The sequence below is a fragment of the Rosa rugosa genome, chromosome 4 (genome assembly GCF_958449725.1).
Source record: "Rosa rugosa chromosome 4, drRosRugo1.1, whole genome shotgun sequence".
Lineage (NCBI taxonomy): Eukaryota > Viridiplantae > Streptophyta > Magnoliopsida > Rosales > Rosaceae > Rosa > Rosa rugosa.
The window spans coordinates 49,288,560-49,313,036 of NC_084823.1; the positions used below are offsets into that span (position 1 = coordinate 49,288,560).

Genomic DNA, 24,477 nt, shown 5'->3' on the forward strand with positions numbered 1-24,477 from the left:
CAAGATGTCCTAATTCAAAGGCAACCTAGATGAATCAGTTCATAAAAATTGGGTCTTGATTGTAAACTACGCATATAAAAATTGCAGAAAGTGAAACAATATAATGTCTTGATCGAAGAAAAACAATGATAGAGACTGAAGCTTACCTGATCATAGATCAACACCTCGAAAAGAGTGAGAGCCAGCGAGAGAGAGAGAGAGAGAGATGGTTTAATTGCAAAGCGCTGAGAGCGCACCGAACCCACAGCTGAGAGACCCCGAGGACCCAACCGAGAGTCTAGTTTTGCTCATCCACCCTGAATGGTCGGTCATCTTCCCAATCAGAGGATGCCACGTCAATGTACGATACAAATGAGATGGGCGATGGGCTTGAACATAATGACCCAGAACCAAACCCGACCCATTATAAATCAGTGTTCTGCAGATGCAAATCTTTCTGATCAGGTGCCTAGGCCCCGTCTAGGCACTAGAATGTGGTCAGCCGTCTCGACTAATTTTGCTCAAGCACGTCGGATTTAAAAAAAATGTTCAAAATATATATATATATATTTTTTTTTAGATCAAATACTTAAAAGCTAAATTTTAATTTGTAAATAATCATTATATACTTAATTTTTTAGGGAAATGATGGAAAAGGTCACTTTAGATAGTGAAATGATAATAAGGTCACCTAGTTTTCCACTTGATAAGAAGGTCCATTGTAAATTGTTATTAATATTAGTTTAGTCCTTATGAATAATGAGGTCATGTTAAAAAAGGTCAGTTTTTAATTTTTATCATTCCGATTCTGCCCCTAAGGTAACAAACCTTTATAACCTTCCATTTCAAAATCGGGGAGCTCAAATTTTCTCTCTCCTTTGATCAGAAAGCTTCCGATTCGATTTGATCGGAGATCTCTTTCCGAGATTTTTTCTTCGCCGCTCTCTCCGTCGGAAGCTTCCGATTTCTCTTTGTGCCTCTGCGACGATCTGAAAGTGGTTTTGGAGCTTCCTCAGCTCTTTTCTCTTTTTCTGGATCTCTGGCTTCGTCGGTGTTCGTCTTGATCACGTTATTGTGTTCTTCTTCTTCGTTGACTCAGTGCTTAGTTACAGTCTCTCTATTTCTTCCTCTCTCTGGTTTTCTCTGATTTGATCGGTAAGCCATCTCTCTGTGAATTTGTTCGTTTTGGATTTTGCAGTGTATTTTTGTTGTTTGTGTTAAATTGTTGAATTGTTCGTTTTGGATTACTGTTTTCTTCTCCTTCGTCGGACTCAGTGCTATGTTGAATTGTTGATGATGTTTTGTGCTATTGCTGTACTATATTTGTTCTATACTGTGATTTTTTTATCAGTGACATGGCCAGTTACATTTTTAATACTGCTGTTTTGTTCAGGAATTATCATTTATTTTGCGAGTATGAGGTTGTTCTTCTGTTCAGGCATTAACAGTTACTTTGGCAGTGACTTGTTTGTGTTGATTCTGTTGATTTCCTTAGTAGTGACATGGATAGTGATTTGTTTTATTCTTGTGCAGTTGTTATGGATACTAGCTATGTTGTCAAGTTTATTTATTCTGGTGAAGCAGCGACAGTTCCATTGTTGCATAATTGGTCGTTTGTTGACCTATGCAATTCCATACGCTCTCGTTTTCCGGATTTGATTCAAGGCAATTTCATGTTGAGGTACATTATTCCTCCGGATTCTACTTCATGTTTTCTAGAGAGTGAAGTTGATATGAGAATGATTTTTAGGAATTTGGTTCGTTACAATTCTGATTTTGTTGAAGTGTTTGTGACTGATTTGCCTTCTATTAGTGAAAGTGTGGTGAGTAACACAGTGTGTGAGGATTCTAGTACCATGCTTGAGGAGAATGATTATTTGGGGTGTTATAGGGCAGAGGCACCGAAGAGTTATATGACGAAAGGTTGGGAGAGTTATATTCATTCTGAAGGTCAAAAGTTTGAGGGTGGGGTTGTTGAGTTTAGGGATAAGCTGCGTAAGTATGCTATAGAAATTGGCTTTTCATATGAGTTTGTTAGAAATGACAAGGTTCGTGTTATTGCTCAGTGTTCTAAGAAACATTCTCAAGGCTGCAATTGGCTGGTGAAGGCTTATTTATGTAGGGCTAATGGTTTCTTTATGATTAAAAGGTTGGTTAATGTTCACACTTGTCATGGTGTGATTCGTTTGCAGAAGAGTAAGATGATGGGATCCAAGGTTGTCAAGTCTATTGTGCTTGATAAGATTCGTGCCAATCCAAACAAAAAGCCAATTGATATAGCTGATGAGATCAAGAGTGATTATGGTTTGGATGTTGCTTATCGTACAGTTTGGTATGGTACGGAGTTGGCAAAAACAGCCCTACATGGTGATGAAGCTGAGTCTTATGCTCAGCTACTTTGGTTCAGTGAGTCTGTTATGAAGTCAAACCCCGACTCTAGGATAGTGGTTGAGTTTCATCGAGAAACACACAGGTTTCAGCGTATGTTTGTGAGCTATGGTGCATGGATGAAGGGTTTTCAATCTTGTAGACCTATTCTTTTCATTGATGCTACATTCATCACCAACAAGTACAAGGGGCAGATTATTGCTGCATCGGCAAAGGATGCCAATCAAGGTTGAATCTCCTTCATTACTTGTAGTTTTTTATTTTTCTTGTTTTCTATTTGCTGCCATGTCTTGTTTTTTTTTTTTGTAATGTAAGTGACATGGTTAGTTACATAGCTACTGACATGGTCACTTACATGTTCATTGACAGTTACATGTCCAATGACCTAAATGTTCTGTGATTTGAATGACATGTCTCTGGCCATGTCACTGTCAAGTAATATGCAGTTATGTCAGCGACATGGTCAGTGACATTAACAGTTACATGACAGTGACATCATTTTGTTTTTCTGTTCAGGCTTGTATCCAGTTGCTTATGCTATTGTGGATTCTGAAAATGAGAGTAATTGGAGTTTTTTTCTTGAGGTTTTGGCTGAAGAGTTTGCAAAACACCCTATGAGGAGGGTGACATTCATTTCTGATCGTCATGTTGGGCTTGTTAGTGCTTTCCCTAGAGTGTTTCCTAATAATCCACATGGGTTTTGTTTTAGACACCTGATGTCTAACCTTTCTGACAAATTTCCAGCTGGATCTTACCTCAAGGATCGGATTCCTTACTTGTTTATGTGTTGTGCTTATTCTCGCACACCGGAGATGTATGAGTTCAACATGGAAATCTTGAGGAGTGAAGGCGGGGACATAGTTGCTCAATTTCTGGAGGATCTTCCCAAGGAGAACTGGTGTATGGCTTACTTTAATGGTGAAAGATTTGGTGAAATGACAAATAACTTGGCTGAGTCTTTCAATAATTGGGTGTTGCCTTTGAAGAGTCTTCCTATTCTTGATATTAATGATGGCATTAGAGTGAAGTCCATGGCTTCAATTGCTGCTCGGAAGCAGGATGCTCATGAATGGTTTTCTGAGTTGTGCCCAGTGATTGAAAAGAAGCTGAAGGACAATTTGGAAGTCGGAAGGCATTGGAGAGTGAGCAGGTCTGATACCTATGTGTATGAAGTTCACTGCCAGAAGTACAATAGCATGGTAAATTTGGAAAGTCGGTTTTGTTCGTGTGGAGAATGGCAGCTGTATGGCTTCCCATGTTCCCATGCACTTGTAGTGATCCAACAACATGGTTCTTCCCCGTATTTGTATGTCAATGAACTGTACAAGGTGGATAAATATCGAGAAACTTATTCTTTCCCAATTAATCCTCTTCCCTCTATTTCGAAGCAAGTGCATGATTTTGGTAGAGATGCTGTGATCTTGCAGCCGCCTTTGACTAGAAGACCACCGGGAAGGCCTAGAAAGAAGAGGTTCAGAAAAAGGAGCGAGAAAACCAGGGTGATCAAGTGTGGTAGGTGTGGAAAATGTGATGGTCACAACAGAAAGAGTTGTACAGCTCCGATATAGGTTCAATTCTGCCTACATGCCTTTAACAGTGACATGGCAAGTGACATAGCAAGTGACTCCAATACAGTTTGAATATTTGTTTTGATTTTTCATTTTTTTCAATAAATGATAAGAAGTGCTTGTAAGGTGCTTACTCATTGGAATTTTTTTTTTTTTGACTATGAGACAGTTTTTCTGCTTTCTTCTTTTATAAATCCTTCAGTATTCTTTGTGTCTACAGGTTTTAATAGTTACATGTACAGTGACATAACCATTTGTAAACTAATTGATTTGTCCATTGACATTAGTTTTTAGTTATCTTGTCGGTGACTTGTTCTATGACTTGTAGTTGGATTACTGCATATAGATTTGGTCATTGGCAGCGGAACGCTGCCGTTGCGGTGCAGCGGCACGCTGCAAATATTAATGAAAATTAAAAAATGAAGTAGCTACAACAACTTTGGTTTATTAATTGGCAGCGGAACGCTGCCGTTGCGGTGCAGCGGCACGCTGCAAACTGAAATAGGAATATCATTTTGGCTGTGACTTCTCTAGTGACTTATAGTTTTAATGTTTTTTGTCCAGTTACATATTCAGCTACATGTTTAGTTACATGTTCAGTTACATGGTCAGTTACATATATTGTAAGTTACATGGTCAGTTACATGGTCAGCTACATTATCAGTGACTTGGTCAGTTACTTGAGTTTTACAGTAACTTGCCTAGTGACTTGGCCACTGACATTCAGTTTTCTTTTTACTTGGCCAGTGACTTAAGCAGTTACATAATGGGCAGTAGTGAATTTAACAATGACACTTTCAATTATATGCGTCCTTCATATTTACATAGTCAGTGACTTGCCCTATGAATTCAGAAGATGCATTAAACTTGAATAAAAAGATCCATACAAGTATATTTGCCGAACTAAACAAACAAATTTCTGAAATTCTGAACTAAACAAACAAATTTCTAAAATTCTTAATTTGCTGAGTTCCAGCTCTGCTTATGTTCTGCAAATTTTTTGAATATTTGAGCTTTGAACTTCATCATCTGAGCTTTGGTGACTTTGTTTGGCAGCTTCTCCTCTTTTGCCATTCTGTCCATGTAATACATTACAAAAGCTCCGCAATCTAATCTGTTGACAATTAAAAATTTCAAGTTAATGATTTTGACCAAACTTAGTAACAGTAAAGTTATCATTTTAAATTTTTGAATATAGACTTACGATCCTTGGTCTTGTTGGGGGCAGATTCTGGCATGGTTCAAAGGGATCCTTCCACCATCATAATTTTCCTTTATCCAGCTTATTGTTCTTATTTCGTCATCGCTCAAAATACTTTCAACCATCTTTAATTTTGTGTGAGTGCTTTGACTCTTGTCAAATTTCATTCGGCAGCCTTGCTGCAACATATCATCTGCTTGATCTTTCACTGCTCTCATCCACAGCTCGACCATTTCAACCTGTAGTTTTTAACAGATTAGTGAGTGATAGTTACATGGTAAGTTACATGGTCAGTAAGAAGTTTCTTACCAATTTTTTTATACTTTTAAAGCACTCCCCTGTTCCTGCTCTTCTTGGTTTCATTGAATCAAAATGCAGCCATTGCGGTATGTCCTTGTCAAAGACCAAGAGCGTGTGGTGAAATTCTTCATTATGGGTAATTGGGAAGAAAAGCATGCTGCATTTTCCCATGTTTTGGAACAGCGGCTCACACAAGTATTGATGGAGGTTTCTCACAGTTAAATGTATTGTCGAATACTATTTAAAAAAAGAAAGAAAGAAATACATAGAACGAGTTATAAATAAACAAAGAATGAGAGATAAGGATTCAATGTTTATGAGAAAGTGCTCGTCATACTTACCCAACACATGCTATGCATAAAAGCAGATCTTCCCAAACTTTGTGAACTTTCGTTTTGCAGTTCATCCTTCAACATTTCCCCATAGCAATCAATCCAGTTGTTTGCTATTGATTGATCGCTTATGAGCATTTTGACATCTGCCCTTGTGATTTCGCTTCCAGGCTCTTTTCCCTCCCAGAATAATACGCTGCATAACATAGAACGTTGTTAGTCCTGTGACTTAGCCAGTTACTTTTCACTTGCCAATGATCTGGACAGTGACTTGGCCAGCTACATGGCAATTGCCATGATCTGGACAGTGAGTTGATCAGTGACTTAGCCAGCTACATGGCAATTGCCATGATCTGGACAGTGACTAGGCCAGCTACATGGCAATTGCCATGATCTGGACAGTGACTTGGCCAGCTACATGGCAATTGCCATGATTTGGACAGTGACTTGACCAGTGACTAGGCCAGCTACATGGCAATTGCCATGATCTGGACAGTGACTTGTCCAGTGACTCAGACAGCTACATGGCAAGTTAAGTCACTATCTTGTGAGCTGTAACATGAAACATTACCTTTGTTCTGCCTTGTTCCAGTACTTCTCTAGTTTGCTTTTAGTTGGGCTGTCAAGTAGGTTGTACAGTTGTCGTTTTTGCCAATCTATCACTTCAATTTCGTTTTTTTCTGTTTGTTCCTCGTCATCCACATTAATCGTCAAATCATGTATCACTTCCTCCTGTGGCTTCTGTTCAGCTGTCTGTCCTTTTTTCTTTTCCTGTGCTGTGATTCTGGTCATTTTCGCCCTCTGCCTTTGCTCTTTCACCTCGTCCCACCAGAAAATATGATGTGTTTTTTGTACTCTCTCCTTTCTCTTCGTCCTAACCACATAACAATAGAGGCCAATAGATTCTGAGTCCTGCCCTGATATCTCCTCTAAAATTGGCTTGATGAACTCAGCTCTTGTCATCTGTTCTGTAGGAGGAATGTAATTGACTGGTTCGACGTCAAAAACAGGCTGAACCTCTGGTGATATAATGATCTGATACTTGTTTGGCTCTGCTTGCATATCTTCCAAACTGACTTTTCTTGGAGGTGGAGTTTGAAACACGCCCGGAGGTGGAAACACAAACAATGCATTAACCCAAGCAGTGTTCGGTGTGCAAGCATCTTCCGTCATTCTCAATTTAACCTCAGGAGAGGTTGGTGAATCAATCTGTGCAGCTGCTTGGGCAAGGCATTGAAGTGGTGACTGATGTCCTTGGTCGGTTGAGTGAGGTGCTGCAGATGCCATCTCAGATGCGCTTGCTGTGGAGCAGGCAGGTTGTGATTGAGTTCCCTGACTACCACCTTGAGATTTTGTGTTTTTGGAGTGCTTGCTGTCAGTTGGCTTGTCCTGAGGGGCCTTTGGTTTTGGCGGAGGGAAACTAGGTGGTGGGGGAGGAGGAGTTGAGTCGTTGTCATCACCTGGACGTGCTATTGGCGACTCAAACTTCTCAGTTAGTGCCAGCACTATGCCCTCCAAGTGCTTCACTCTGTTAATTAGTGAGGCTTTCTCAATTTTCAGCACCTCATTTTCCAATAACACATCCTCATTCTCTTCTTTTATTCTGCCAATTTCCTTGTCCTTCTCCTCAACTTCTTTTTTCAAAGCACTTAGCTCTTCTTCCTTTCCCTCCAGCTTTCTCTGTAATTCGTTCTTCTCTTCATTGGTCTTCCCTATCTCTGTCTCCATCTTCTCATCCTTAATGTTTCCACTGGTTCTATTTTCAACAATATCTTCTTGCCCATCATTCTCTTTTTCTTTACTTTCTGTGTCTGTATTAGACTCAGAATCTTCTTCCTCTGCATCTTCTTTAACTTTATCAAAGATTTTCTGAAACAAAATTACAAAAGTTGTCAGTGACATAAGCAGTGACAGAAAAAAAACAACAACACAATCATAGACATGCAAAGATACATGCACTGTGACATGAAAATATAACAATAACATGACCAGTGACATAGTCAATGACTTGGTCAGTGACCTGACCAAGACCAGGTCACTGAGCAAGTGACAAGACCATTGACCTAGTTTATCTACATCAAATTAACATACCTTCAACTTTCCCATGGTGTTGAAATCCCCTTTTTTTTCTATCAGGGTCTTTAATTGCCACTTTCTTATTCCGTGTTTTTCGGTTTCTCTTCCAGAGATTGGCGGCACTACTCCTGTCTTGTGGCAAAACCAATACTGTTTGGAAAATAAAAAATAAAAATAGAAAACTAGTTAGTTATTTTTCAAACAGCTGCTTACCCATATGAATATCACAAACATAACCAATGACATATGCAAATACAACAGTGACATTGTCAGTGACAAAAACTTGACAGTAACATTAACAGTGACCTAGCCAGTTACCTGTCCAGTGACCTTAACAGTGACATGACACTGATCTAGTTTTTGTACTTACAACAGCATACGACAGCAAAATGATGCATAAACAAATTTTTAACAAGTTACGGGAATTTACCATCACCAATATCACGCAGCCTGCCATGTTTTGGGATTCTTTTGCCTTTCGTTTAATTGATTTTTTAAGGAAGTCGCCAACTTCCTTTGCCCAGCTATATTTTCCCAGACTTTCCACCTCTTCACATACTCTTATATAGTCCCAAGATATTGTTCCTCCAGAGTTTGGGAACAGGAGTTTGATGAAAAGGTTCAAGAGTACTAATACGGCAACATTTCTGTCCCGTTTCGTTTTTTCATCCCCTGTTTCTGGAGTTTCTGCCAATGCCTTCTTCAAAGCTTCCTCTGCAGCCGCCTTGTTGATCCTCTGCTTTTTGTCAAAGTATTTAGTCACGAACTCAGATTTGTATGCCCCTTCTTTGGTCTTTGGTACTGATAACCCGGATGCCGGCACTCCTAAAATCATAGATATATCACTTGTTGACATTCTGAATTTCCTGTTCCCAAACACAAAAAGGTCTGTGTCACTGTTGTATGCTTGTAGCAGAAGTGTGATTAAATCATCTGATTTCTTTGCATCCTTTTCTTTAATTGAACCTCCATGGAATGCATCTATCAGCGTTGCAAAGGGTGTTTTCTGCAGCAGCTCTAAAGTACCTTCAGTCAGGTTATTTTTGTTTTCTGCAATTGTTTTCAGAAAAGCAAGCATTGTGCAGCGATACTGCACATAACCCTCTTTTACATATCTTTTCCTTTTCCCTGGGACTTTTTCCTCTTCATCATCCTTTGTATCTTCTTCCTCGTCAGTTTCTTCCTTCTTCTTTGTACTCTCTTTTTTGGTCTTCCTTTTATCCATTTTCTTCTTCTTCTTTGCACGAACTTCTTCTTCATCTTCATTTTCTTCCCTTTTTCTTCTTTTCTCCTTTTTAATCTCATTCTTCTTCTTACTGCGGACTTGTTCTTCATTAGATTGTTCTTCATCTTCAGTTCCTTCCGGTTTTCTTCTTTTCTGCTTTCCAGTTTTCTTCTTTTTATCCTTCTTCGTCTTGTTACGCCGGACTTGTTCTTCATCAGATTCTTCTTCATCTCCAGTTGTTCCTTCCTCATCTTCACTTGATTCTTCTTCATCTTCAGTTTTCTGCTTTCGCTTTTTTCTCTCTTTCAGTTTCTTCCATTTTATCACTTTCAACTTTTCTGCAATTGTTTCTTCTGGACTTTGTCCTTCAGATTGTTCTTCTCCAGATTCCTTACTTTGTTTTCTTTTTAGTTGGTCCATTCCTCGAACTTTTTTAAAAAAATCCTGTAAACAGTTAAGAAAATTAGAATTCAATAGTTATTTTTGACAGTTACTTAACCAGTGACATATTTATGCACATGTTTATGATAGTGACATGACCAGTTACATGACCAGTTACATGACCAGTTACATGACCAGTTACATGACCATAGCCAGTGACCAGTGCAGCGACATGGGCAGTGACAAAGTCATTGAACAATGACAAAATGCTGAAATTTTCTCGCATCATCCCACATGTAATTCAAACAAAACTAACATGGAAATTCATTTTGTCATCAAATTCCACATGTAATTCAAACAGAAATCATCATTTTCTCTCATTAGATTCCGCATGTAATTTAAACAAGTCTCACCATTTTCTCATCAGATTCCACATGTAATTCAAACAAATGTCGCATGCAAATCCATTTTCTTATGAGACTCGACATGTAATTGAAATATGTCTTTTCTAATTCAAACAAAACGCAAGCTATTCAAATCGAAATTATATGAAAGAAGGAGGAGGAAGTTACCGGTAAATTTTCGGTAAATTTGTAGAACCCTAGAATTTGGGGCTTAGTCGGTGAATCACTCTTGCTTACCCACCGTTTACGGTGGAGGAAAGCAGTCGTTGTCCGCTGTTTTAGCCGGAGAGAAAATCTTTGAGCAGTTTCTGTGAGTTTAGGGCAAAAATCGTATAAAGTTTCTCTGAGTTTTGAAATTGTGAAAATGAACCAAGAGAAATAGTCGCGCTCGGGTTAGATAACTGCCACTGGCAGTTTACTTGTAGTTGAATGGTTAGATAGGTAATTTCAAACATAGAAAGTCACCTAAGCAGTGACTTTAATTTTTACAGGTACTTATACTTGTTCTATTTATTGGCTCATGACATTAGTTTTTAAAGTTACTTAGCCAGTGACTTGGCCAGTTACTTTATAGGGTACATAAGGACATGAATTTTTTTTACAGTTACTTGCTTTATGTATTGGTTCATGACATTAGCTTTTACAGATTTTTAATTGAAACTTAAACTTTGTTTGTTGTTGTGCAGCGGAACGCTGCAGTTGCGGTGCAGCGGCACGCTGCATTTAAAAATAAAAAGATCAGTTTGGTAATGTCTTATCTTTTGCTAGTGAGTGACTTTGTCAGTTACTTTGCCAGTGACTTGGCCAGTTACTTTATAGGGTGGATAAGGACATGAATTTTTTTTACAGTTACTTGCTTTATGTATTGGTTCATGACATTAGCTTTTACAGATTTTTAATTGAAACTTAAACTTTGTTTGTTGTTGTGCAGCGGAACGCTGCAGTTGCGGTGCAGCGGCACGCTGCATTTAAAAATAAAAAGATCAGTTTGGTAATGTCTTGTCTTTTGCTAGTGAGTGACTTTGTCAGTTACTTTGCCAGTGACTTGGCCAGTTACTTTATAGGGTGCATAAGGACATGAATTTTTTTACAGTTACTTTGCCAGTGACTTGGCCAGTTACTTTATAGGCTACATAAGGACATGAATTTTTTTACAGTTACTTGCTTTATGTATTGGCTCATGACATTACCTTTTACAATTATTTTTGCCAAATCATGGCTGATTACTTGTTCAGTGTCTTGCTATAAGATCTGTAGACTTATTGATTGACTCGTTTAGTGTCTAGGCTAGTTACTTGGGCAGTTACGTTGTCAGTGACTTTGCCAGTTACTTGAGACGTACAGTGACTTGACCAGTGACTTGGTCTATGACATACAGGTTGCCATTTCCAGTGACATTCAGTGTCTCTGTAACTTAGCCAGTTACTTACTTTAAAAGGTACCTAAGTACATGAATTCGTTTCAGAAGATCATATCAAACAAACTTTTATATACTGAAGCAATATCTGCAAGAAAATATTAAAAAATTGAAATTCCGATTGAACAAATGAATAATCAATTCGAAAAAACTATATAACCTATCCTATTCCCTAAACAAATTTCTACGATTCTTCATGTGTTGAGTTCCAGCTGTGCCTACTTTCTGCAAATGACTTTACAACATGAGCTCTAAACTTCAAAATATCATCCTTTGTGAGCTTCTTTGGAATTTTCCCTTTTTTCGAAATTTTCTCCATTGTGTACATTACAAAAAGTCCGCAATCCAATCTGTTCATCATATAAAAATTGAAGTAAATGAATTTGAACTTTATAATGATTATATTGACATTTTTAAAGAGCTGTGTACTTACGAATCTTCTCCTTGCTGAGGGTTGTCTTTGAGTTCTGTCACTGCCATTTTTGTTTTATAGTTATTCTTGATCCACTTTATGCTTTCTCTCTCGGTTTCAGTCAATGGAACTTCCATCATTTTCAGTTCTTCTTCTGAACTGTTCTTTTCATCAAATTTCATTCTGCATCCCTGTTCCAGCATGTCATCGGCTTGTTCTTTTACTGCTGTCATCCAAAGTTCTACCATGTCAACCTGCATTTCCAACATCGCAACATAATCAATAATATGCTTTCTGCTTAAATTAAATATATGAAATTAGTATGACGAAAGTGTTCCATACCATTTTTTGTACATTTTTAAAGGATTTTCCAGTTGATGATTTTTTCGGTCTTTTTGAATCACAGTGGTACCAGTTCTTTAATTCCTTGTCAAAAATGAGCAGTGTATGATGAAATCCTGATTCATGTGAGATTGGGAACAATATATAGTTGGATCTTGCCAGATTCTGGAACAGTGGTTCGCATAGGTACAGATGTACATAATACACCGTCAAATTTTCTGCAGAATTCTGTTTGTAAGAAAAAAAGAAGACAAGTTATTATCAATTAAGAATCATTTGCTTTGATTGTAGATTGATAATCGTTCCACTACTTACCCAGCAAAAGGGATTCATAAAAGTTGGGACATCCAATCCTTGTGATTCTTTCTCCAACAGCTGATCAGTCAAGAGAATTCCATAACATTCGATGCAATTGCTTGCTATCGGTTCGTCCATGATCATGTCTTTTAAATCCTGTCTTGAAACTTGTGCTCCATACTGTCTTCCATCCCAGAAGTATACTCTGCAAAGAATGAATAGTGTAAGTAACATAGATAGTGATGTCGTTTATTTAACAATCACATGTCCAATGACTTGGCCTGGCCAGTGACTTCCACAGTTACATGGACAGTGACTTGGCCAGCGATTTACTTGGCCAGTTACTTTGTCAGTTACATGGACAGTGACTTGGCCAGTGACAATAAGTTTAAAATAGAACTTTCGTCTTGGCCAGTTACTTTGATAGTTACATAAACAGTTACTTGGCCAGTGACAATAAGTTTAAAATAGAATTTTGACTTAATTAAAGTATTACCCTGATGGTGCATTTTGCCAGTATTTCTGGACTCTCCTCTTGGTGTCTTGGTCCATAAATTTGTATACTTTGCTCTCCTCCCAGTCTACGACCTCAGGAGGTAGCTTCTTCTCTTCTTGCTCTTTATTGATTTGTGCATTTTCTGCAGCGTCCATCTGTCTTATTGCTTCCCGAACATCCTCTGGTACATCGTCCAACTTCTGTTGTGCTACCATCTGTTCTAGCCTTTTACGTTCAGCATCTGGCAGTGAGGCCTTCATCTCCTTTTCTTTTTCTTCTTTTTCTTTCTTTTCAGCCTCTTTCAATCTCTGTTCAATCTCCTTTGCTTTCTTCTTTCGTTTTGCTTTCACATCCCCCCACCAGTAAATGTTGTCCTTTTTCTGTATTCTTCTCCTATTCTTTAATCTCACAACGTAAGAGTAGAGACCCATTGATGATACAGTTTCACCAGAATGTTGCTCTGTAAGGCGCATTGTTAACTCTCCTTTTTTGTTCTCCTCTGGTGTCTTCTCCTCTTTCTCTGGGCTCAACGTACAAAGTGGAAGGCCACGCGCAGCTACAGGACTTTTTACTATCTGAAACATGTCAGCTTGTTTTTCCATTTCTTCGACTGTGAGCATGCAGACTGTGGGGCTCTGGAACAGTGAGTCCTTTTGCGATGGAGTTGTCGATTGAGTTTCTTCTTGCACTGTGCAGTGAGGTGGAGATTGAGCTGCTGCTGCTGCTGCACATTCTTCGACTGTGCAGATGCCATGGGACTGAGCTTCCTCAACAGTCGATTGATCTTTATTTTCTGCGTTTTCAGCAGCCTTAGATGCAGCTCCATTTGATTCATTTTTTTCTTCTGCAGAGGTAGGTGGTGGGGAGCTGTGCTGCTGAGCTGCTGTTGAGGTGTGAGTCTTTTGGCTCAACATTTGCTCCAATTCTTTCAATTTTATCTCCAACTCCTTCACCGATGATGCAAGGCAGAAATTGTCGGTCACAAGTGTAGCATTTCGTTCCTCCAGATTCATCATTTCCTCCGTGATTTTCCTCAGTTCCTGTTCCTTTTCGTTCAGTTTTGTCTTCAAATTATCTTTCTCCACAGTGATATATCTTATCTCCTCCTCCTTTTTCTGAAGCTCTTTCTCCCACTTGTTTTTTTCTGAAGTTGTTTCCTGTTCAGCCACCTCAACTTGTAGGTTATCTTCTTTGTTTTCACAATTCTGATCATCAGTTCCTTTTTCCTCTCTTTCCGGAACTGTCTTTGCTTCATCTGATCTATTCTCCTCTTCCTCGGATTCTGATTCCTCTCTATCCTCCTTCAGGTTTTCAAAGATTTTCTGAAAGAAACATATTCAATATGTCAGTGACATGCTATGTGACATGAGCAATGACATGTTTACAACAGTTATGAAGGCCAGTGACATGAAGTGTGAATTGGCTATTGACATGCAGTGTGATAGTGACTTAATCGGTGACTTTTAACCAAGATAGTTACTTGGCCAGTTACTTGGCCAGTGACAACTACTTTGACAGAGAAGAAAATACCTCTAGTTTTTTCAAGCTGTTAAAACTTGTCCAATTCTGTATCAGCTTCTGGATGTCCCATTTTCTCATCCCATGATCTTCGTTCTCCCTTCCAGATATTGGGTTGATTTTTCCAGTCTTTTGACAGAACCAGTACTGCTTGCACAAAAAACAAAAAAAAATTAGTCATAGTGACTTGACGAGTGACATGCAGTTTGTCTTGATTAGTGACTTGACCAGTTACATCTCAGTCTGACAGTAACTTACCAGTATTATCAGAACGCAGCCCCCCGTGTTACCATATGGGCTGCTTGACTCCTTTTTCTTTTTCAAAGTCTTTATAGACTTTTTTAAGAAGCTTCCAACTTCCCTTGCCCAGTCATAAGATCCGATTTTATCCAAATTTTCGCAGGCTTTGACGTAGTCCCATGAAATTGTTCCTCCTGCGTTTGGGAACAGAAACTTGATGGACAAGTCCAGCAAGATTAATCTTGCCACATTTTTGTCCTTCTTCTCAATCCCATCCTCTGTTGTTGGATTGTCTTTCAGCGCATCTTGCAGAGCTTTCTCCACGGCTTTCTTGTTAACTCTCGCTGTGTTTGAAAAAAACTGCTGGACAAAGTCGGACTGATATGCACCCTCAGAAGTCTTTGGGACCAAGTCACCTTTTTCTGGCATTCCTAGGATCTTTGAAATATCTCTTGTCGAGATCCTGAATTTCTTCTTTCCAAAGAAGAAGAGGTCAGTTTCATGGTCGTAGGCCTGCAGGAGGAGTGTAATGAAATCATCAGATTTCTTGGCTGACTTCTCCTCTATGTAGCCACCATGGAATGCATCGACAATATTTCCAAATGGTGACTGCCTGAGCAAATCTAATGTTCTTGCACTGAGATTCTTCTTGTTATCTTTAATTGTGTTCAAGAAACTTATTAATGTGCACCTGTACTGCACATGTCCTGGTTTCACATTTCTCTTCCTCTTTGGTGCTGCTTCAGTTTTTTGAAATAGCACCAAAGAGGAACCCTTGTTTGGTGATTGTTCTACTTTTTCTTCTTCTTCTGTTTCTTCCTGTCTTTTTTTTTTTGATTTCTTCAAGCTCTTCTTGAGAATCTGCTTCAGTGATGGTTCTTCTTCTTCTTCTTCTTCTTCTTCTATTTCTTCCTGTCTCCTTTTTTTTGATTTCTTCAAGCTCTTCTTCGAATTCTTTTTTCTGTGTATCGTTCGATCGTGTTCTTCATCTTCTGATTCCACCTCTTGGTAGTCTTCGTCATCATCGCTTGGTTCCCTTTCTTTTCTTTTTGTTCTTGCCATTTCTGATGTTTAAATTCTGTTGAAAAAATAAGAAGGTTAGCATTGAGTTTGCAGTTACATAATCAGTTACGTAGTCAGTTACTTGGCCAGATACATATATTGTAAGTTACATGATCAGTTACATGGTCAGTTACAGCTCATTTCAATGACAACGTCAGTTACATGATCAGTTACTTGGCCAGTTACATATGTTGTAAGTTACAACGTCAGTTACATGACCAGTAACATGATAAGTTCCATGCATTGTAAGTTACATGGCCAGTTACATGGCCAGTTACATGGCCAGTTACATGATCATTGACAGGAGTTTAACACACGTTGCCAATGAGTTGCCCTTTTCCAGTGACTTATCTGGCCTTTGACTTGTCTAGCGACCTGGCCAGTGACCTCACTGGCCAGTTTCATTATCTGAGCCTATAAAATATGTATTTGCACCAGCAGAATTTCCATTCAAGTAAAGCCTAAAGCCTAAACAGCATGACACACAGTCATTATCTCCATATAAATTGTTATGTTACTGTCCATGTCTCTGTATCAAATCACACCAAAATGGAAACAGAGCCCCTCCAAAATCAAATGATACCCAGTCAGTAGCCTATGTCACTGGCTATGTTACAGCATCAAACTAAAATTTGAAGACAGTCATTGATCATCTCCACTCAAAAAAGCTTTAAATCTTCACTCAAACCAAAACTTTGAATCGAATTGTTTTGTTTCAGAATCAAATGCAGAAATAATTATATCATATTCGACTTATAATTCCAAAACTAAATACTATATCAATGACTCGAAATTAAGTAAGAGAAGTTTCTGAGAATCAAGGCTGAAAGATTACCCGGTCGAGGTAGACGATTCGAGTTCTGCAATTCTTCAAATCCCTAAAATTTGGGGCTTTTTCTGTGAAGTACTTTTCAGAGTCGGCGTTGCTTCACCGTTGAGCAAAACAGTCGTCGGAGAAGGTATGTGTCTAAGAATGTGGCCGCCGGAGATTAATATTTCTCTATTTCGGAGTAGGTTTGAGCGGTTTTTTGAGGTTTGAATTTCCGAAGTAATGTGGAGAAGACGAAACAATAGTGCCGTTTTAGTCTACCTCTTACAAACCGCCAGAGAAAACTGACGGTGGCAGTTTTGTAATTAAATTGAAGTACAGTGGTAGAACGTGAACAGGTGACCTTAATTATCATAGGGACATTTGTGCTGTTTGAACTATAATAAGGCACTTCAAAATGACCTTTTTTATCATTATCCCTTTTTCTTTTTTCTTTTTCATTTCATTTTTGCTTTTTAATTTCTTTTTTTTTCCTTTTTTCTTTTTTCTTTTTCATTTCTTTTTTGCTTTTTAATTCTTTTTTTTTCCTTTTTTCTTTTTTCTTTTTCATTTCTTTTTTGCTTTTTAATTCTTTTTTTTTCTTTTTTCTTTTTTCTTTTTCATTTCTTTTTTGCTTTTTAATTTCTTTTTTTCCTTTTTAATTTTTTTTTTGCTATTTCTTTTTTTTTTCTTGTTCCTTTTTAATTTTTTTTCCTTTGTAAGTTCTTTTTTCTTTTTCGTTTTGCCTACTTTCTACTTCCTCAACCCGTATTTCTGCTAAGTCTTTTGGTCTCATGGAAACTCCGGATGGTTTGATGGTATCCCAAACTGGGGCAGATAAGGAACATGTGGAGACTAAAAAGAAACGGGGCCGGCCTCTTGGAGCCAGGAACAAGAATCCACCAAAAAATAAGAAGTCTGATGCTGTTATGGAACCATTAAGGTTGACCTATCCTACTTATTCTCCTTGCCCTATTTCTAAGGGTAAGGGGAAAGTTTAATGTTTAGTTTTTTTCTGTTCTAGTTTACAAACTATGGGTTCTTTTTACACCTAGTTAATGAATCTCCTGGAGTACCACAATTGAGTGCATTGACGAAGGGAGATTCACAAGTAGTTTTCTCTGTGTTGATGGAATTTTTATAGTTTGTAGGCTTCTAAATAAGTGAGCTTCATTGTACTAGTGGATGATACCCGTATTCCCTTAACTGCTTGACCACTGATTTAGGGTACAAGCATATAGGGCTTATTTGTATGTGCCGTTCTGGCTTTGGGATTAAATGAAATCTCTATTACTCTGTAAAAAAAAAAAAAAACCCACCAATCCCATTCCAATCAAACTCCACAACCCATCTGTTTCCCAATCAGCTCGGAAATTCACCGCTAAACCACTCCCCTCTTGTTTTCACAGCCTACTTCTCTCTCTCCCACTCAAATCTCACTCTCTCCACATCAAGCCTCAATTTGGAAACTTTTCACTGAAAATTGCCATTTTTTAACCTTTCACTGAAAACTACCATTTTTCAAACTCTGAGGTTTTTGGGTCTTGCTCAAAATGGTGATTTGGATTTTGGGTTTGGTTGAAATGGTGGTTTTTGATGGCCAAGTTGACAAAAACCAGAAGTGAAGAAGAAAAATAGTGATGGAAAAGAAAAATGGCCGCTGGCGTGGAGAACAAGAATTGGGGTTTCGGGTCGATCTGGATTGGTTCGCCGACGTGGCGCTACTGATGCAGCAGAATACGATGGTCATTAAAAAGGAAAAAGAAAAAAGAAAAAAAAAAAGGAAAAAAGAAATTAAAAAGAAAAAAGAAAAAAGAAATTAAAATGGAAAAAGGAAAAAAAGAAAAAAGAAAAAAAAAAGGAAAAAAGAAATTAAAATGGAAAAAGGAAAAAAATAAAAATTAAAAAGGAAAAAGAAAAAAAAAATTAAAAAAAAAAAATAATAACTGAGGGGTATATTGGACATTTCACCCAAGGTCAATTCATAATTTTCCCCGGAAAAGACCAATTAGACGGAAATTGAGACCTCAGGGACTTTTCAGATTAAATTGGAATGTCAGGGGCTGAAACGATGAGAGAGGCATAGTACAAGGACTAAACAGACTTTAGCCCTTTAAATTATAAAATAAAAAGTATAATTTACAATCTTTATATCTTAATTTTATGATAATGATAATTTTGGTCCGGAGATAACAAAAAACAAAATCGAAGAGATGAAGATTTTTTTCCCAAAAAAAAAAAAAAACGAAAAATACAAGAATAAGCTGAGACCGTGAGGTGTATCCGCATCTCTTTCAGCGCGCGTGAGGGTGAGTACAGACATCAGTCACACTCGTTTTTATTTATTTATTTATTTTAATGATAAGCAAGTACCTCGTTCGTCTATAAAACTCCGTGGAGACCACAAACCCTCTTCATCGTTCGTTCTCTCAAAAAGACTCCTTCTCGTATCTCCGTCTCTCTCAATCTCTCGATTCTCTCTCTCTCTCTCCATTTCTCTTTGTATCTCCGTCTCTCTGCGACTACATCTCTCCCTCGCTCTCTCCAAATGGAAACCAATCATCATACCGCAACAACCAACATCTCCGACGACCTCTACGGCCTCTCTCCGGCAACCTCACCCACCAAATCCGGACCTCGAGAGCTACCCGAACCCGATATCCACATCCTCACCCGCGATGCTGTTCGCATTCCAGCCCACGCTAGCATTCTGGTAAGTCCTCAATCCTTCTCATCATTTCCACAACATCAATTCATTTTTTATCCTCAAACAAAAACCTGATTTCGTTCCTCAAAATTTCCAAATTTTCAGGCCTCCGTGTCGCCGGTGCTGGAAAACATAATAGATCGACCACGTAAGCACCGCAGCTCCGAAAGAGTCATCCCCATCCTCGGCGTCCCAAACGACGCCGTCGTCGCCTTCACCCGCTTCCTCTACTCCTCAAGGTCCGTCGCCGACTCGCCCTTTCCCGCTTTCTACAATCCAACACGTTTTTTTTTTTTTTTCACTGTTTTAAATTATATTACCACTGCCGTCCGTCTCACCACCAAACTACACGTGGCACGATTTAGCTTAATCCCGTAGGATTATATAAGTGGCTAGCACGCATCATGTTTATTGACGGAAATGCCCCTCCGGTGCAGGTGCACGGAAGAGCACATGGAGAAGTACGCGATCCACCTACTGGCGTTGTCCCACGTGTACTTGGTTCCCCAGCTGAAGCAGAGATGCACCAAGGAGCTGGGTCAACGTTTGAGCGTTGACAATGTCGTCGACGTGCTCCAACTGGCCAGGCTCTGCGACGCAGCGGATCTCTACCTCAAGTGCATGAAGTTGGTTGCCAATCACTTCAAGGCTGTGGAGGAAACTGAAGGCTGGAAATTTGTTCAAGACCATGATCCTTACCTCGAACTCGACATTTTGCAGTTCATCGATGAAACTGAATCGGTAATTTACTCTATACTGCTTGTTGGTTCGGTAACGATTATCAACCGTTGATGTGTCAATATCACTATCGTAGCATCTGCTGGTGTTTTTTGACGTAGTGTTATAGTATGTGTTAACTTTAGTATTTGTAATTTGAGTTTGTTGGTGTGGGATATTTTACCATACACCGGGGTATAATGTGCATACATTACATTTTAGCTGACCAAAACATATAAACCCATTAGATTGTTTAGCGGACATTTCCAAATAAAGTTACTATCATGAGTAGGCCAAGACTTGGTTTGCCAATACTCCCCAATAGCCACGAGTTAAAAACGGCAATAAGAGTTGTCTTGATTTGTTGGTATAATAGTTATCTTACTAATTTTTTAGTCAATTTTGATCACTAATGACCAAAATTATTGTCGTACGTAAACAGAGGAAGAAGAGGACAAGGAGGCATAGGGAGGAACAGAGGTTGTATCTACAGCTAAGTGAGGCAATGGAGTGCTTGGAGCACATATGTACTGAAGGGTGCACTAGTGTCGGGCCGTATGACATGGAGCCGGGTCAGAAGAGAGGCCCGTGTAGCAAGTTCGGCACATGTCAAGGGCTGCAGCACCTGTTTCAGCACTTCGCCACTTGCAAGAGGAGAGTGAACGGAGGTTGCTTGCGTTGCAAGCGGATGTGGCAGCTTCTTAAGCTTCACTCGTCGATGTGTGACCAATCGGATTCTTGCCGAGTTCCCCTTTGCAGGTATTAATTTTATTTTCTTTTTCAGTAACATCAAGTTGCTATATTGTTTAATGAGTAAAGAAGCAGAAAGAAATAGTAGGTATGATGTCGAGTGATTTGATGTGCTAATTAAATTAATTGATTTGGTTTGCTCAAGTATTTGTTTAAATGTGGTGCATGCCTGAAGTTAGACTAATTATAAAACCTCACTTTTTAGACTAGCTAGTTGGCTATTTTCTGGTTTGGAATCTCATAAAGTGGGAATAAAATCATTGAGACCTACTTCAACAACTGAGGTATCTTCTGGGAATGGTGGTGGTGGAACCCCAACTCATGCCAACCCATACCCACTATGTTCTCCATGTGAAAAATGGACTCTATAGTGCAGGGTGGTATGTCATAATTGCTTAAGTACTACATATGGCATACCAAAACATATTGTTCTCGTATTAGGTTACTTGGCATGTTATGATATTACTAGATCAATCGTTAGAATCAACATAATTTTCTCGTCGACATCTTTGTACGGTGTTCCTGTCATCTCATTAGATTCAATGAATGAATGATGTATATGTGACAGCTCGTACATGATACTTTAATCGGAAGGACGGTGACAGGAGGTGGCCTTATAAAGCCAAGAATTAGGTTCACCTCAAGTTGAAAATGAACGTGAGCATTTTGCCCTTCCCCTTCCAAACCCTTTTGTTTTATTGTTGAAAGATTTCCATCAAGTGAAGAAATATCTTAAGACATGAAAACTAGAGGAATGTTGGCCGTCGAGAAAGATTAGGATTTTGATTTTTTTCTTAGACTTTTTAACCCATTGCCTGCATAATATCATGGAATGTGGGGTTAAAGTTCTTCTAGTTGTCACTTTCTTTTGCAGCAATAGACGGTAGTGCACGTCAAGTCAATTATGAGTATCTACTATTTAGCAGCTAGCATTGATATTTATTTATTCGGTTTTTGTTTTCGGAATATGACAGGCAGTTCAAGTTGAAATTGATACACGAGAAGAAGAGAGATGATGCAAGGTGGAAACTGCTGGTGAGGAAGGTTGTATCAGCCAAAGCCATATCTTCTCTGGCTCTGGCTAAGAGGAAGAGAGAGGAGGATCAACTCGGCGAAACCAGAAGCCACTGCGGTGATCATGGAATTGGAAGCTTCAGACTGTGATTAAATTAATTACTCATTAATTAGGGTTTCGCCACAAGTTAGTGATGATGATGAAAAATGGATTGTTACAGCATTTCGATTTTTACCCCAAATGCCAATATGTCTCTCTGGTCTGTTGTATATTGAGGTGGGAGTTTTGGTTAGTGTTGTCCCAATATGTCACACCCCCTTTTTATCAATGAGGGTAAAGGGGAGGAGGGAAATCAACCCCAATTTGAGAATGGGGTTGAACATTGTTTTGTTGCCAAGATTGGGGCAGTATTGTATGTCCAGTTGGTGTCTTTTGATATGTATATTAGTAATTTGTTGGCAATAAAGATTCTATTAGTTTGGTGAAGCACTCATCTCATCTTTGTCTTCTTTAACCATGGCTTCTCTAATCTCTAGTAGGTTACTGCAAACGAGAAAAGCACAATCAACCTCACCAGAGGCATGTAGTCCGATGATCCGAACTGCTAATGTAGGTAATCCTTCAAAGGGACTAGTTAAACCGGAATTCGTTTAGTTTTACGGATACTACCATCGTCATCACATATATATGGACTGATACCAAATATTGGAAGAGCCAATGATTTTCAATGTAGTTGATTTTTTGTGAAGATAATTTTAGAAGAGTGGTTTAACGATAAATTATGAACACATTTTATTAATAAAGATATATTGTGTGGTTTTTAATTTTTTATAGAGAAACTAAATAAAAATTTTCTCGTTCTTTTATTAGGGAATAGTTTTCATCGTGTATATTATGAAACTGAATATTATATTTTTGAACCTAAAAAATAATAGGATACATAAAAACATTTTCTATACCTCGATAATTTCCCTATTTTTGAGGAAGAAACCTTGAAAACGTGTATTATGCTCTGACGTAGAAGCCTCAACCACCACAAGTGGCTAGGAGAAAATAGTCAATCGAATTCAAATGAAATCTTCTTTGTTTTATTGTTTTTCTTTCATAAGCTTTGTTTTTCCTTGCTATATGAAGGGGTTAAAAAATACATTTACCACATGTGTTACTCGCATACACACCTTAGCTAGTTTAAACAGATATTCCACAAGTATAGATAGGAAAAAAATCAGAGGTTCTAGAATTGTCAAACTGAGTTCAATTGTTGTGATAGAATAGGCTCCTCTCAATTTTATGTGCCATTTGGATGCACTATTTAAGCATGTAAATTATTTACCCCCGTTCATTTCGGTCACTAACAATCTAATTTTTTTTACAATAACACTCTAAAGTAAGCATTGCATGTTACAAAAATAATAATGAACTGTTTTATGACAATCTAATTCAACAATAAATGGGTGAAAACAACCATTACAGATGATAAATTGACTCCCCATTTTAAAACAAGAAACTTATAAACCAAATTCAAATATTTCACCGAGTTCATCCATTACCCCATAAGTTTAGCTCAGTGGTTAAAGCGTTCACTATCTAAGATTTAGGTCCTGGGTTAGAGTCACCATGGAGGTAAGAGTGAAATCCTTTGATCCTCTTTAAAAAAAAATTTTTTTTTAAAAAAGATAGTGATTGAAAATTAAAAGGTCTAAGTACACCTCGCCAACATAACATAAAGTCATACATTGATTGAAAACGACAATATTTCCCTTTCATTTTAGCAAAATGCAAAGTAGGAGTAGGACTCTAATGATAAGCACTAAGCAGACTGATAAAATATATAGTGTTCTACGTAATTATAGGAGAGAAAGAACATCAACTCTGACCCAACCAAGAATTATTTCCTTTGTAATCTACTTGGGAAGTTGGGATATTTTCTTTATTTGGTCTCATTGTTGCTGCTGCTGTCTTTTCCACATTTCTAAAGCCATATAATCTTTTCAGTCCAATTTAGGTGCGCTGGAGAATTACGCATCAAACACTAGGAAACGAGGTTGTTGTAACATCATGACTAAAGAGTCTACTGAGCTCTCGGGCTGGAAAAGGAGTTATCAATGGTGACCCTAGCGGCCGGCAGATTCAAAGACTTTTGTTTCGAGACACATTTGTCAAAAAACTATGCATGTCAAATCCCTATAACATGTCTTGAATCTTGTTCATGCCTAGTTGAGTACCCTATTTGCCGATCTCTACAATCATAAAAGAAGAGAGCAAATTAAAACACATGAAGTCGTTAAACACTACTGCAACGAATGAATATAGAATTTGATCGAGTCATCCAAGTCGCCTTCAATGAACTCTATATTTTCCATTAACGGTGCTCCATTCCTCTTCAAGGTCAGGTTTACAAAAATTGAAACCACAACTTGTGTATGAAAATGAACTTAGTGACTAGATGATGCCATGACTTAGATGCTTGATGATTTAATAATTCAGTGTCAAAGACTAAAGACATCTTAATTACTGTTGTTGCCTTGGACTTTGAAGAAAAGTACTGGGGCAACTGTGGAACAAAATTTCTAACAGGACTATATATAATTATTGGTGTTTCATATTTGCAATACACCATGATTAATTCCTCAGCATTCATCTGGGTCAATTTTGGAATCCTACTTGGGGAAGTTAATTTGGGTGAAACAGAATAAATGCAAAGGTTTGATATCATATATAGATGTAAGCACTTATGCAACAAGGAATATTTATGTCATAAGCACTTAGGCAACAAGGAATCATCTCATGGACCTCTGTGGTTGGATTCTTGGAGTAGAAAAATAGCAAACACCACTAGTCC

The 24,477-nt window shown here is 38.3% G+C and overlaps 4 protein-coding genes across 7 annotated transcripts; 2 read left to right on the forward strand and 2 right to left on the reverse strand.

The window, feature by feature from the left end:
* The first annotated feature begins 646 nt into the window (after window positions 1-646).
* LOC133707317 (uncharacterized) lies at window positions 647-4,072 on the forward strand. Of its 3 annotated transcripts, none has more exons than XM_062132875.1 (4): window positions 647-1,134; window positions 1,513-1,660; window positions 1,793-2,595; window positions 2,884-4,072. In XM_062132875.1, exons 2-4 carry the CDS (start codon window positions 1,518-1,520, stop codon window positions 3,933-3,935), a joined length of 1,998 nt encoding a protein of 665 aa, XP_061988859.1. In that variant the 5' UTR covers window positions 647-1,134; window positions 1,513-1,517; the 3' UTR covers window positions 3,936-4,072. The 3 variants fall into 3 exon arrangements, with proteins under 3 accessions (XP_061988859.1, XP_061988858.1, XP_061988860.1); XM_062132876.1 differs by having other exon boundaries at window positions 648-1,134; window positions 2,172-2,595; XM_062132874.1 differs by having other exon boundaries at window positions 1,513-2,595.
* A 711-nt stretch (window positions 4,073-4,783) lies between these two features.
* LOC133742100 (uncharacterized) lies at window positions 4,784-10,236 on the reverse strand. The gene is made up of 8 exons (XM_062169787.1): window positions 10,023-10,236; window positions 8,275-9,513; window positions 7,860-7,994; window positions 6,340-7,637; window positions 5,778-5,964; window positions 5,446-5,673; window positions 5,140-5,375; window positions 4,784-5,049 (listed from the first exon to the last, which is right to left on the reverse strand). Exons 2-8 carry the CDS (start codon window positions 9,487-9,489, stop codon window positions 4,893-4,895), a joined length of 3,456 nt encoding a protein of 1,151 aa, XP_062025771.1. The 5' UTR covers window positions 9,490-9,513; window positions 10,023-10,236; the 3' UTR covers window positions 4,784-4,892.
* Window positions 10,237-11,259: 1,023 nt separating this feature from the next.
* Window positions 11,260-16,880, reverse strand: LOC133742101 (uncharacterized). The gene is made up of 8 exons (XM_062169788.1): window positions 16,474-16,880; window positions 14,595-15,654; window positions 14,349-14,483; window positions 12,819-14,140; window positions 12,341-12,527; window positions 12,026-12,253; window positions 11,705-11,937; window positions 11,260-11,621 (listed from the first exon to the last, which is right to left on the reverse strand). Exons 2-8 carry the CDS (start codon window positions 15,636-15,638, stop codon window positions 11,456-11,458), a joined length of 3,315 nt encoding a protein of 1,104 aa, XP_062025772.1. The 5' UTR covers window positions 15,639-15,654; window positions 16,474-16,880; the 3' UTR covers window positions 11,260-11,455.
* Window positions 16,881-18,846: 1,966 nt separating this feature from the next.
* On the forward strand, window positions 18,847-22,121 carry LOC133743407 (BTB/POZ and TAZ domain-containing protein 1-like). Of its 2 annotated transcripts, XR_009863096.1 has the most exons (6): window positions 18,847-19,159; window positions 19,259-19,392; window positions 19,591-19,894; window positions 20,313-20,629; window positions 21,189-21,277; window positions 21,595-21,720. XR_009863096.1 is itself a non-coding variant. In XM_062171341.1 (5 exons), exons 1-5 carry the CDS (start codon window positions 18,995-18,997, stop codon window positions 21,782-21,784), a joined length of 1,110 nt encoding a protein of 369 aa, XP_062027325.1. In that variant the 5' UTR covers window positions 18,848-18,994; the 3' UTR covers window positions 21,785-22,121. The 2 variants fall into 2 exon arrangements, 1 of the variants encoding a protein (XP_062027325.1); XM_062171341.1 differs by lacking the exon at window positions 21,189-21,277 and having other exon boundaries at window positions 18,848-19,159; window positions 21,595-22,121.
* The last annotated feature ends 2,356 nt before the right edge of the window (window positions 22,122-24,477 follow it).

Coding starts and splice junctions, on each gene's coding strand:
- LOC133707317 (XM_062132874.1), top strand. CDS start 1,518: ATGGATACTAGCTATGTTGTCAAGTTTATTTATTCTGGTGAAGCAGCG. Junction 2,596..2,883: donor GGCAAAGGATGCCAATCAAG/GTTGAATCTCCT, acceptor TTTTCTGTTCAG/GCTTGTATCCAGTTGCTTAT.
- LOC133743407 (XM_062171341.1), top strand. CDS start 18,995: ATGGAAACCAATCATCATACCGCAACAACCAACATCTCCGACGACCTC. Junction 19,393..19,590: donor CGCTTCCTCTACTCCTCAAG/GTCCGTCGCCGA, acceptor CCTCCGGTGCAG/GTGCACGGAAGAGCACATGG. Junction 20,630..21,594: donor TGCCGAGTTCCCCTTTGCAG/GTATTAATTTTA, acceptor GGAATATGACAG/GCAGTTCAAGTTGAAATTGA.
- LOC133742101 (XM_062169788.1), bottom strand. CDS start 15,638: ATGGCAAGAACAAAAAGAAAAGAAAGGGAACCAAGCGATGATGACGAA. Junction 14,484..14,594: donor GCTGCGTTCTGATAATACTG/GTAAGTTACTGT, acceptor TTGTGCAAGCAG/TACTGGTTCTGTCAAAAGAC. Junction 11,938..12,025: donor TTAAAAATGTACAAAAAATG/GTATGGAACACT, acceptor TTGGAAATGCAG/GTTGACATGGTAGAACTTTG.
- LOC133742100 (XM_062169787.1), bottom strand. CDS start 9,489: ATGGACCAACTAAAAAGAAAACAAAGTAAGGAATCTGGAGAAGAACAA. Junction 7,638..7,859: donor ACACCATGGGAAAGTTGAAG/GTATGTTAATTT, acceptor ATTTTGTTTCAG/AAAATCTTTGATAAAGTTAA. Junction 5,674..5,777: donor TTATGCATAGCATGTGTTGG/GTAAGTATGACG, acceptor TTTTTTAAATAG/TATTCGACAATACATTTAAC.